Source organism: Conger conger, chromosome 3, assembly GCF_963514075.1.
Source record: "Conger conger chromosome 3, fConCon1.1, whole genome shotgun sequence".
In the NCBI taxonomy this organism is placed as follows: domain Eukaryota; kingdom Metazoa; phylum Chordata; class Actinopteri; order Anguilliformes; family Congridae; genus Conger; species Conger conger.
This window is the reverse complement of record NC_083762.1, coordinates 25599070-25612642: the sequence shown is the minus strand read 5'-3', so window position 1 is coordinate 25612642 and position 13573 is coordinate 25599070. Positions and strand designations below refer to the sequence as shown.

General features: G+C 40.8%; 1 protein-coding gene across 2 annotated transcripts in view; it reads right to left on the bottom strand.

The window, feature by feature from the left end:
- pcdh11 (protocadherin 11) overlaps window positions 1–13573 on the bottom strand; it is a 271369-nt gene that overhangs the window by 240174 nt on the left and 17622 nt on the right. For both annotated transcript variants that reach the window (XM_061236941.1, XM_061236942.1), the window contains exon 3: window positions 5689–8175. In XM_061236941.1, coding sequence (XP_061092925.1) covers window positions 5689–8175 — 2487 coding nt within the window. The remainder of the gene's footprint in view (window positions 1–5688; window positions 8176–13573) is intronic.

The window sequence follows — 13573 nt, the reverse complement described above, 5'->3', positions numbered from 1 at the left end:
TCCAGACCAGTTTGACATTGATAAACGACAGTCTCTGAATGTCTCAAGCACTAACCTTACATATCTTAGGAAGGGTGCTCACACTGCACAGTATATTACAAATCAGAGGTTACCAAACCATTCAGGTTCTTGACTATTATTAGCCTTTGAAAACCTTTCGACAGCTTTACAAAGATGAGTAAGAAGCAGTGGGATGTACTGAAGCCAGTAAGAGTTATTCCAGAATATAGTCTGCGGTGGTCATCAGAGTAGGAAACTCACTACTACTTAAAAGGGTCCAGAAGTATCAGTGTCTATCAGAAGCTTTTGGCCAGATGAAATACATGAATAATATAATTACCGCATAAATAATATTATTACATTTAATTATTATTTGAAAGCAGCTCCCTCATACAGTGGGCCGGTGACATTTTTTTTTCATTCATTCCTTTTTTCATGATGTAATTTTTCGTCACTAATTGTCGCTTTAGCGACAATACAGTTCCTTATTTTGTAACATGTGGGTGACATCGCAAGTGTGGGGGGACATCGCATACTTGAACATATGAATGCTATTATCTATGTTTCAGGCTCCCTGGAAAATGATGAGCCCACATATGAGTTTCTCTGACGACTATCAATAATGTATTTGCACAGAAAATGTGTTACTCCCATCCGTGCGTAAGAAAATAGAGTACACAAGAGCCGACTATGGGAATGATATTGATAGGACGACTGCGTAACAAACTGATGTTTTGTGTAACAAAACCGCAATTCAGCAAATACAGTTATTTAGTTAGAGATTTTATGGCAAAAAAGGTTGACGTTTTATAACAAAACATTTATTTTGCGGTGCCTACGCCTTATAAGACCCATAATATAATATAAAAGTGTCCTTTTGAAGTCGCCAAACATACTTTTTTGGAAAACTGCTGAGACATAGCTCAAAAAAAACAACGCAGAATGCAGATTTTGGTTGTATTGTCATATTCCGTTTTAGTAATATTTAGAGTAATTCCGACTCTTGAACAAACCCCAAAGGGTTACCTTTCTGAAGAGACCAGGGTTATGGGTTCAAGAATAGTATCCATTTTATTTTTGAATCATGTCAAGAAAAGGGGCGATACTTAAGGGGTTAACAACAATTCATATATATATATATATATATATATATATATATATATATACTATACTATAATAAAAAGCATTATACAAACAGGATTAACTGGTTATATGCTAAATGTATTACTTCATTTAACTTCACTCATCCCACAATAGTGATTGTTTCTGTTCCCTAATTCATTAGGGCCTATAGTAAAATATAATATATATTAAAATAATGAATAACAACTGTAAAGCTATTACTAGGTTGAAAAACGTAAATATTTGGTGATATGACACCCACAAAATTCGGCCCAGAGTGGAAAAATCTGCTCCACATCCACCAGCCATACAGCCAGTGAGAAGTGCTGCATAACATAGGACCAGAAGTCAAGTGTGGCAGTGTGCAGTGGGTTCGGGGCATTACAATGGCTGTTTCAAAAGCAAATCAAACAACACTTTTCTAAATTTTCTCCAAATATTTTTCTGAATTTCTGGCTGCGGCAATACCACTGGGCAGGGTGAAAAAAAGGTTATGCAAATAAAACAGCCATGTCTCAAAATCTTTCCTTAAGGGCCTTGGAACTGTCTGAATCCCTTTTCTGAGAACGTGGAATGGTAATCATTTTCTAAAGAGCAACTTGTGTTTTGATAAATCATTTTATTGTTCTCGTCTGCAGAATTATCATAGTAATGACCTTTCAACAGTAAAGGAATTAAGTAAACTAAGTAAAGTAAGTAAAGGACATTGAGATTTAACAAATTATAAAGTATCACGTATGCTCACACTTATTTTAAATGTCTGTAAATGTATTTTGCAGAAATAGAATTCTGACAGATATAGAAATGAAGCAGAAAGCCACTCTGACAATTTGCAAGGAGCACAGTAAATGTAGACTGCATTACATGATCTGTCATAACCTACATTTGTACAAAGGATTATGGGTAATGTGTCAAGGCAGAGCGTTGAATTTCAGCCATACGCTTTAAAAAAGGTGGACGTGGAACACACATTTCAACCCTGTGTAGGTGTCACCTTAAATTACCATGCACACAACATATCAGTGGCTAAAGTGTAATTTGCAGGGAATATGCAGAGGATTTACTGTTCAAGAGACAAGGAAAGTCAAGGAGATGGAATAATGAGGGTATTGAAGTTAAGAATGCAGGCTTTGGTTTTGTGATTTGTGAAGAGAAACAAGCACGTGCATTGCACCTTTGGTTGTTTTTAAATGTCACACAAACTTGACTGAAGTACACAGTACAATATACGCTCACCGAGCACTTTATTAGGAAAACTACTTTATTACACCTACTTATTCATGTGGTTATCTAATCAACCAATTGTGTGGCAGCAGTGCAATGCATACAAACATGTAGACACGCGTCAGGAGCTTAAGTTAATGTTCACATCAAACATCAGAATGGGGAAAAAATGTGATCTAAGTGACTTTGACTGTGGAATGATTGTTGGTGGCAGTGGTTTGAGTATCTCAGAAACTGCTGATCCCCTGGTATTTTCATGCACACTAGTCTCTAGAGTTTGCAAAGAATGCTGAAAAAAATAAAAATAAAATCAGCAGCAGTTCTGCAGACAGTTAATGAGAGACATCAGAGGAGAATGGCCAGACTGGTCAAACACAGAACGCAAATAACCACACATTACAACAGTGGTATGCAGAATAACGTCTCTGAAGACACAACGCATTATAGCTCTAAGTGGATAGGCGACACCAGCAGAAGTCTAATAAATACCTCATAAAGTGCTCACTGAGTATATATATATATATTTATTTATTTATTTATTTATTTATTTCTAAATACTGCACACACAATGGCAGATGACCGAATCAAGGATCCAAGCCACTGCTTTTCTATAACAATGTAATAAATACAGCATATGCAGAACTTAAACGTAGATTCAGACTTTGCAGAACAATCTGGGTCTGTTTTTTTTTTCTAAATTTTTTGCATGGAAATGATCACATGAAACTACAGCTAGACTACTGAATATTCCACATATATATCGCTGCAGCATTTTACTTGTTTGTATGCTATCAAGTTTATCTTTAGAGGTCATAATTATAACAGATTATAATCTTGGTCGTAATGCAAAAGGTCTGGTTTTTATGGATCTATTAAGCAATACCTGAGCTGTGAGGTTTATGCTGATATTCATCAATAAAAGCTCATTCTGTTATACAGCTCTTTGCCAGTAAATTACCCTTGGCCCATAAAAATAAAATTACATTGATTTCCCATACCTATTTACAGGTTTCATCCATACTGATTAGAAATGTATGTTTTTGGCCCAAGGGAAACTTTCCAAAAACAAATTATAACATGACATTCCATCCAAAATGTCAACAATATGAGACAATATTTGCCACATTAGCACTCAGAGCTTAAAATACTAATTTCATATTAAAATCATAATTTCAATTCAAACCAAATTGCGTCCTTAAATGTAAAAAATTCAGTTGAATTTAAAAGCTATGCGGAATTCTGTCTATCCACTGCGATAACCTGATACAACAGACCTCAATGAGAATTCTTACGGCTCTCTCAAGAAGTCTTAAGTGTCAAATATTAATATTTGAAAAACTCAACAGCAACATCTCCTTACAAATATAATGACATGGTTACTCACGTGAGCTCATTGAGCACTACACAAATTGGTCTCATTGATGTCCATTGTATCAGGGTGAGCTGCCACAGATATCTCGAAAACTCATTAATTATGGATGGATATATAACACTTGGTTAAGTGGAAACATTTATTTCATTTTTTTATAATTAACATTTTTTGGAGAACTGCTGATAACCTCTGAGGTATCTAAGTAAACCATACATGTATTCACCATTCCCATATCTGAACAAAGTGAATGCCACTTAACTTCCAATATACACTAGTTTCAATCAGAATGTACTGCAGGGTTAAATTAAATAATGTATACATAATGTATACTGTGCATTCCTCCAGACCCGTATTACATTCCAAGTTATTCCATTTACTGGTGCAAATTAAATACAAATGCTTACAGTTGACGATCCAGTATTTTCACTCTAAACAGCTTTCTATGATGCCTTATCAAAAGCATACCGTATATTGCCAAAACCCAGTTTGAGTAATGCATTCAGATGCAGTCATGCTAGGAATGGCCACATACATGTTCCATTTATCTGTATAAATATACAGTATCTGCATCAGTCACACTTATTTATATCAGCAGACCTCTTTCTTTTAATTTCACTTAGCTTCACACTAACCGACAGATTGAGCTATGCAGTTCTTCTAATTGAACAGATATTGATGTAGCCCAAAAACAATAGCCCTACCTGTTATAGGAGACAAGAACATGGGAATGTCTATAAAAGCATCACTTTCCAATTAAATTGTCATTTGTTCCTTTAAACAACAGACTATTTGTCTGCTCATTAAAAATATAGCCTTACACGGTTTAACCAGATGCCACGTGTTGCACAGAAAGCTATTACCTATTCTCCATCTTCTCTCCCAAACTAATTAAGCGTCTTGGTCCCCTGGCTTGGTCTTCACCTTGATCCCTGTGACCGGAGATAGCACTCCTCAATATCTACCATGTGAAGTGGCGGAGCTCATCTCCGCTGAGCAAGGCAGCCTCATCCCAGATTTACATTAATTTTCCTCCTTTATTTATTAGCCACTTTGCATTTGGCACTTGGCAAAGGGAGGCGTAAGCTATGTGCCACAGGTATTCAAATGAATCTCCCTCATAAAACTGCTGGTACCTCGGCCAGACGGATTCCTGCTTATAAATCTCCCACTTCGGCCACACGCCTAAACGCGCCACAAAGCAGTCAGTGTCGTTCCATCCCGGGACTGCGAGCATCAGTCCCGCCAAACTACATTCACGGCTTGCATAAGAAACAAGTGTACCTCTTTTTAACTGTCTCTTGTCAAATCACATTACCGCATCTGTCTGACAGTGCCTGTCTTTAAAGTGTCAATCAAAACCTTCTTGAAAGCCTGAACATAGCTGTAATCTTTCTGTCACCCTCCAGCCCTCTCATGTGTTTCTAATATCTCCTTGTCGGCCCGAATTAGACCTTGGGTTTGAACTCCTTCTTTGGCAAATGCAGCCAAACACCACTCTATTGACATCACAACAAACCTAATGCATCCTGAAATATGTTATTACTCTGCACTCCCATGATATTATCCTAAATTCTTCCATACATACAAACGGAAGAGTTGACACAGGCTTAACGTTTTCTCCTCTTAGTTTCCTTCTTAACATCTTTTTTGTATTTAGCACACTTCAATATTTCATAACATTTCCTGAAAGCAGGTAAAAGTGCCACAGTGCCACCTACGGATTATGTCTCTTCCAGCTATTCCCATATGCTTGGCTGTCAGCCGCGTTCAAGGATGCCAAAACTGTTTCTCTGCAAACCTCCCTCCCTCCTTATTTGGTGCTGATGGTTTTCATGCACATTGGGAGATGGTGAAATCCCCTGACCCCCCCCTATCAACACAGAAACACAGGAACTGTATAGTGCAGAGGTGAGGGTGAGCAATAGCAGTGGGCAGGATTTAAAGAGGGAACAGCAGAAGAGGTGCATTACCTGTCGGGTGTGGATTTGCCCAGCCGCCTTGAAGCCCCCCTGACAGCTGCACTCAGACACACTGTAGGGGTCGGAGCTGCTGGAGGAGCACTTGGAAAGTGTGTCACAGCCCACCACAAAGGTATTGTCCAAGGGCAGCTCCTGGATGACATGGTGCTTCTTGGGTGCGACTGGGGTCTCTGGTTTTATCTGGAAGGTAGGCTGAGGAGAAGCAGACTTGTAGTGCTTCGCCAAGTCTGGACTGTCTGGTTTGAAGGTGGATGGAGTGGTGGCCCAGTTGTACTTCCCCATCGTCTGCTCCTCAAGCTCCACCGGGAGGTCCAGGGTGCCGTTGATGTGCTCGTGGGTGGGGTCGTCTGGCTTTGACTCTTCGATGGTCACGAAGTTCAGCAGCAGACTCTTGGGCGACCTCTTCTTTTTCTTCTTCTTCTTTTTGATCTGCCGGTTCTCCTGGTTGGGTGACACCCACTCGCCGCTCTGCTTACCCTTCTGGACCACCTTGTGCCTGGGCGTCTGGCGGCAGCGCACCAGGGCGGTCACGAAAATGACCAGGATGACGGTCATTGTGCCTGCGATGATGGCGATGACCACAATGACATAGCCGTTAGCCTGGGGTGTGACCTCAGTGTCCCCAACGTTGCGGTCCAACGGGGTCTCCATGCTCCGGCGTAGCTGCTCTTGGATGAAAGAAGCATTGGACACAGTCTCATTCACGAACAAGTGGACGAGGGCAATTGCATGCAAGGACTCCGGCTGTCCCAGGTCTTTGACCTGCACCACCAACCTGTGTAAGCCTTGATCAGCAGCAACAATCTTCTCCTGCAGCGTGATGTTACCGGTCGTTTTATCTATGGCAAACAGGCCCCTTTGAGATCCACCAATAATGCTGTATTGTAGTTCTGCATTCATACCTGTGTCATTGTCTATGGCATAGACTCTTGTCACCACAGACCCAGGGCTGGTGGTGGACTGGACCAGGTCGTAGGAGTAGTTGGACGAAGGTATGACAAACACAGGTCGATTGTCATTCACATCAACAACATTTATCGTGACTTTAGCGAAAGAGGTGCTCTGCGGCCTACCGCCATCCACTGCCTTCACCACAAAGGTGTAGGAACTCTGCTGCTCCCTGTCAAATGTAATGTTTGGTTTTATCACGCCGGTTTTTGGATCAATTATGAAATTGTCTTTGCCATTCAGAATGGAGAGGGTGACCACCGCGTTGTCACCGGCATCTGCGTCCGTGACTGTGATTAAGCCCACAGTACCATACAGGGGCAGGTTTTCAGGCACGTAAAAGTTATACTCGGGGTGAGTGAAGGCTGGGCTATTGTCGTTAATGTCCTGGACCATCACCTTCACCGTCACATTATTCTGTAGAGCAGGGGAGCCATTATCCCGGGCAATGACAGTGAATGCATACTTCTCCTGCTTTTCCCTGTCAAGCCTTTTCCCGACAGAAAGGATTCCTGACCGCCGATCGATGTTAAAGCCTTCAGGTGGGTCAGGGCCCAGGGAATAAGTTATTTCGGCATTCCGGCCACTGTCCGCATCTGTGGCGCTGATTTTTATCAGCTGCGTCGAAGGGTCATTGTTCTCTGGGATGGACAGCTGAATTTCAGGCTGAGGAAAGATGGGAGCATTGTCATTTTCATCTTTTATCTTTATGAGGACCATAGCTGAAGTGTTCAGGGGGGGCTTTCCTGAATCCGAGGCCACAATCTTAATCGCATATTCTCTGGTCGTCTCATAATCTAGAGGAGCAGCCGTTTCTAGCAGAAACTGGTTGTCAAACACGGGCTTCAGCCTAAAGGGAACATCATGGTCAGTGTAGCAAGTCACTTTCCCGTTCAGATCAGCGTCCCTGTCTGTCACGGTAATCAGGGCTATTTTAGTGTTAAGGGGGGCGTTTTCAGACAGCAGGACGGTACCATTAATGGGGTTCATGATGTAACGGGTGTCTATGGACGGCACGTTGTCATTAATGTCCGTGATGTTGACCGTCACTGTCGCCCGCGATGGTGTGGAGCTTCCATCACTAGCCAGGACGATGAGCTTGTGAACCGGAGTCATCTCCCTGTCCAGTGGCTGCCTAATTGTGATCAGGCCAGTGTTGCTGTCGATTGTAAAGAGCCGTTTGGTAGTTGCGGATATCTGGTTGCTGAAGGAGAAGTGGATCTGTGCATTGGAGCCTAGGTCAGCATCCGTTGCATGGAGCTGGGTGACTGACGTGCCCACGGGGGCATTTTCTGGAATGTTCACTTCAATCTCACTCTCCTTGAACACCGGCCTGTTGTCATTTACATCAGAGATGGTGACCTGTAGGATGGCAGTGCTGGACTTCGGGGGAGTCCCTCCGTCTTCCACTTTGATCTTCATCACAAAGGTGTCCTTCTGTTCACGGTCTAAGTTCTGCTGGACGATGAGCTGCGGCCATTTGTCCCCCTCCGGGGTCTCGATGATATCCAGTCCAAATTCGCTGACACTCTACAAAGAGAAACAATAAAAACAGACAGCATGAGTGAGTTTGTATTCTTATCTGTTTCCTTTACTTTGTCAAGTAGCAATGTTATGATACAGATTAATGCTGATACAGATTAGCTTGCTGTAAATAATGCCCTTGTTCCTCTGTATAGTTTGAATGGTGCAGTGACATATGAACTGCGAAGCAAACCTCAATCTGCTAGCCTGTGATAACCTGAGGCAAAATGTGGGTTAAAACATATTTCTCAGTATTTTTCAATTAAGCCTTGTGGTCTGCTCACTTTTTGGATACGTTGGTACTGTTCACCGGGTCAAATTGACCCTGAACATTAATGGGATTTTAAGGCAATAAAGAAATAAAAATGGGTCAAAATACTTAAGAAATATTGTCTTTATCTTATTCCCAAATTATATAGATAAAACATATGATTAATGCCTGCTAATTGCCTCAGCGAGATCTAATTTAACAATTATAGTGCCATTTGTTTTTGTGAAAAAGTTGTAATTCATGGAAGAAATTCACGATAATCAAGACATGGGCGGCATGAATCATGTTTATCTTGAGAAAATGCAAATGAAACACAGTTTTCATGACTTTCATTTCTTGATGTTTAAAACAAGAACGAAATGTAACACTTTTCATAACTCACTATGTGTAACGGTGTGTGTGTGTGAGTGTGTGTGTTCATGTGAATACCTGCCTGGATAAAACAACACTCTGTAAGTATGCCTGTCTACACACCACATGATGGACAGAATTGCAGTGTGTGTGTTACAAATATAGGCTTATTTATTGCAATTGCTGCATGTGGTCAGTGTCTTTGTATCCTCTGAGAGTCTTCTGATCATATTGATGGATTATAGTTAAGTTACCCACAGACTGTGATGCAAAGCGATTTATCTGTTTCGTCCCTCCCCAAATATGTGTGTGTGTATGTGTGTGTGCATGCATGTGTCTCTGGTCTGTGTGTGAATTTGTGTGTGAGTCCTTGAATGTGTCTGTGTGTGAATTTGTGTGTGTGTGTGTGTGTGGGTGTGTGTGTGTGTGTGTGTGTGTGTGTGCTTGAAATCCACAGAGAAACTGAGAGGTGATTTTGAAAATAAATGTGTTGAAGGAATCCTTATGGACCAGGAGTAAGGGGGTGGGGGTGGGTGTTGTGTATATGGGGGTGGAGGTGAGTCACTAGGCTTGGGACAGTTTATTTTGGCAGTATGTCTATAACATGGTGGAGAGGGCTGTTATTTCCAATCCATGAAGTATGTTAAAAATCTGATTCATAGGAAGGCAACAATATATGTGTGCATAGATATGCATGTAAGTATTCATGTACAGACCCCTTTTTGCTTCACATTTACCATGATCTGTCCGTTTTCACCTACGGTTTCCACACTTTCATTATTCCCGGGTCAAATTGACCTGAACATCGGATCAGTTGTGTACCATGGATACTCAGTGAAAGTGTGTTCTTTTCACAGAAAATCAGCAATGGCCATGGAGTTTCAGGTTTAAAAAAAATCACTTTTCTTCCAGTGAAAATTTAAAACAGGTCAATTTGACCAGAACACCACATGAGGGTTATTCTCTAGTTGGCCTTTCAAACAAAACAAATTAGGTATCTCAAGTTTATTTCAGCTTTAAGCAGATGTTTGTTCTATTGGTTACAAATTACCTTGAGGTGAAAGTTATTTAATCCTATTAAAAGATGCATACGGTCTTCAAAATATTGACTTAGAGAACACAACCAGAGGAAATTACCCACTTAAAAGTGATGACTCCAGCAAACATTCTTTGCAATAAAGAGAACAAACAGTTCTCTACATTCACAGAAAAAGCCAGTCCATATATTTGTATAGCTCAGTGTTGTATAGCTTACTTTAAATTGCATACACAGTGGTGTAAATAATTAAGTAATGCCAGATAGTAGTGATTTTTTAATGTTCCCAAATATGTCTCGAACAATGAAATATGATTTTACTATTGGAATTGGAACAGCTGGCTTGTTTTGTTCTATTTCCTTTTCAAACTGCATCTTTGAGTCCCCAGTATTGCAGTATTGAACTTGAATTCAGGCACCTGCTTAAAAAAGTGTGTGTGTGCGTGCGTGTATGCCCGTCCATGCATGTATTTGTACAACGTGTAATCTTTAGTTTCCCAATGGATATCTGGGTTCTGAAAAATATCTGAAACCTAACCCATATCTGGTGTCCTATTTCTCTTCTGTATCTTTTAATACGGCTGTTTATTCTTGCTTTCCCTGCCTTACATTTGTCATCCTCCTGTAAAATACATTTAGCTTCTCGCTGATGCCTGGAGACGCACTTCAGGGTCCAACATACAGCAATTTAAAGTGATGTTGCACCGTCGCAAGAAAGCAAAGAGCTTGCCAAGCCAATTCAAAGTACAAAGCCTCCATACCTTATCTAATGATGACCCTTTAATCAAAGAATGATTTCAGCACTGTCCCTTCTCCACTTGGCTCTCCAATGCCTCACCCAAAATGAGATTTCATTTTACCCCTGCTATCGTGTGGCAGTTACCATGGACAGAAGGGAGCTCACAGGATTTCAAGGGCAGGTCATATGTGTGAGGGAGTGTTGAAAGAGAAGCCAAAGGGCTAAGCTTCAATTTAAAATATGCTGCAAGAGTGTCATAGATTAAAGAGGAGAGGGGGAGGAGAGTCAGAAATAAAATGTGCATTAAAAAAAAGAAAGAGAAAAACGCTTTTCTTCCAAAAGCTCAGGCTAGGCAACAGCACAGTCTGAGGAAATGGAAAAAAACAAATGCATATGTAATCCCCATGGGAAACCAGCTTTGACTGTTCAAAGTAATTGCCTCCCCCCACCCCCTAAAACTAGCACTAATATTTACGATTACAGACCTACTATGCGGTAAAGCTAGCACCTGGCACATTTTTCGTCCTACTGATGTAGGGCGAGGCTGAAACAAGGAGGAAGAAAGGGCTCGGAACCTGAATGAGACTCATACACATGTATAGTACAAAGGGCTTCTTTGAAGCTCTTTCAGTCAGAAACATTTCCATGCTATAACAAGAAAGCGCATCTTTCTCGGGAGATAAGCTTTGTGTGCCACATAATGTTTAAAAAGATTACCCTGTCTGGGTACAGCTCTCAAATGAGATTAAATATGTGCATATTCACTTGAAAAAAGGTACATTTAAATCGAATCTAACGAACCCATACTGGCCACATGCTGAGGACTATTTAAAAAAGATTTGATTATATTCCGTGATCAATATGGAAGATGGCACAGACATAAGAAATGCCCATAATCATGCTGGCAAATCTGTGCCCATTCTCACATTGTGAGAGATACAGGATTGCGACAACAGATATTTCTCAAGGTTTTTGTTTCCAGAGTCGAACAGACATTCTACTTTTGATGACACCCCCGGTGCGTTTAATTAGCCAATACAAGCTCTGTCTGAAGCCTTTGCTTGCGATCAATCATCTCCCTTTAAATTGCCATTCATGCCAAAGAAAGCTGACAGATCCTCCACAACTTTGATTACCTCCTGGGCAGGTTTAGAAACAAACGAATGAGAACATGAATCACCAGCTATAAGGTTAAGTGGCAGTCACTACAGACAGCATTATCTGTTCTGAAACAAGAAGCAAGTTATTACAAAAAGAAAAAAAAAAACAATAAAATTATTCTCATATAATCATACAGTTGATTGACTTGCGGCTCAATGAATACGACGTGTTTTAATAAAACAAAGAGCCAGGTCCCTCTTTATCTCACAAAATTTAATTGAAAAAATAACAGCTGTTTTATTAACAAAGGAATCTATGATTTAAAAAAACTTTTACAGGCAATATGAACATTTTGCCCTTCCAGTTCAATAAGCCCTGGTGAGCATGTGTGAAACTGATACAGTGGAGCACCATCTGAACAACAGCACTGAAGCCCAGGTGGCATTAGCTTGCGGGAGATGTCTCCAAAGCCCATGTGCAGACACTTTCAATAGTTCAGATTATCAGCTGATGCATCTCCCGATCAATTCCGTGACCTTTAAGAAGCTAAAGGAGACTGAGGACCTGCGGTGAATTTAACAGGCCGAAGCAACGGATGGGCGCATCTGCATGGCCTTATAGTTGTTGTGGGCTGACAGCTCCCAGCTCCTCTCTCTCTCTCTCCCTCCCTCTCCCTAGCTCTCTCTTTCACCCTCTCTTTCCCTCTCCCTCGCTCTCTTTCATCAGTCAAGCTGATGCTGCACAGAAAAAAAAAAACCTACTGCCAGAGTAACAAATGGAACTGTGATTTTTCAAGCATTCCCAGGTGCGGGAATGAACCAGATTCACCACTAAATACAACTTTTCATGTTCAATACACAGTGACACACATGGCAGGTACATAAAAGTTACTATTGTTAAAAGTCATTGTTACTGCTATATGAAATATTGTTATTAGCTAAACATCACACACACATGCACACACACAAAGGAGAAGGCAAACCTGAAACAGTCAATAATTCTGGGCGAGAGCTGGACTCCACTTTACCCTGAGATGAAAGGTGTAAAGAGGGTCTCTTTTTTAAGTGATAAAATCTCTCTTAATGGAATGCCCTTCTCTAGCCATGCATGGTATTACTTTCCCTGGGATGACCTTGGCTGTTTCCTGAGGTGCAGAAAGTGCACCATTCCAGGTAACAAAGAAAAGGCATATCCAAGTTAGACTACGCTCTGCTAAAAATAGCAGAACGATGTCGACACACATGCACGCCCACATACACACGCACACACATAATAATTAGTGAGATAAAATAAAGGAAAGTATTGAGTCCACAACCTTAACAATGCCTAAAAGTGTTGTCTTATTGAAGAATACATGAACAGCAGCACTGCAAAAGTAACAGCTCAAAAAACATTGTAGACTGTGACACTCACATGGCATTAATCACAGACCTAACATAGCTAGTTTTATTACTGGTGGTTATGATATTTAAGGCACTGATTATTACAAATGCTGAATTAAAAGCATACAAAGCATTTGCTGCCCTTTTACATTGGTATAGCAGTATACTGTATATTTAATCTGCTCAAATGATCAAGACACATAAGAACTGGAGACAGCTTCCGCTTACTGGTTGCATGGATTCCTATGGGAGCTGCCCAGTGCCACATGAAGCCAGTTCATGGAAGCTGCCATGTTGGACTGTAGTGCTTTTTTGGCACCAGGACATACACATTGGGTCCCTAAATGTGACGCCACGCATCTACTCCTGTGAGGCTCAGAAATATAATCAGTCCCTGGTAAGTAATTTGTTTAGTGTGAAGACATTTTAGAATTTAAAAGTACTGTCCAAAATATTAATTTCACCAGGGTATAGGTCATAGTTTTGGATGGACTTCAAAGGGGAAATTTGCTTTGTGTCACCAG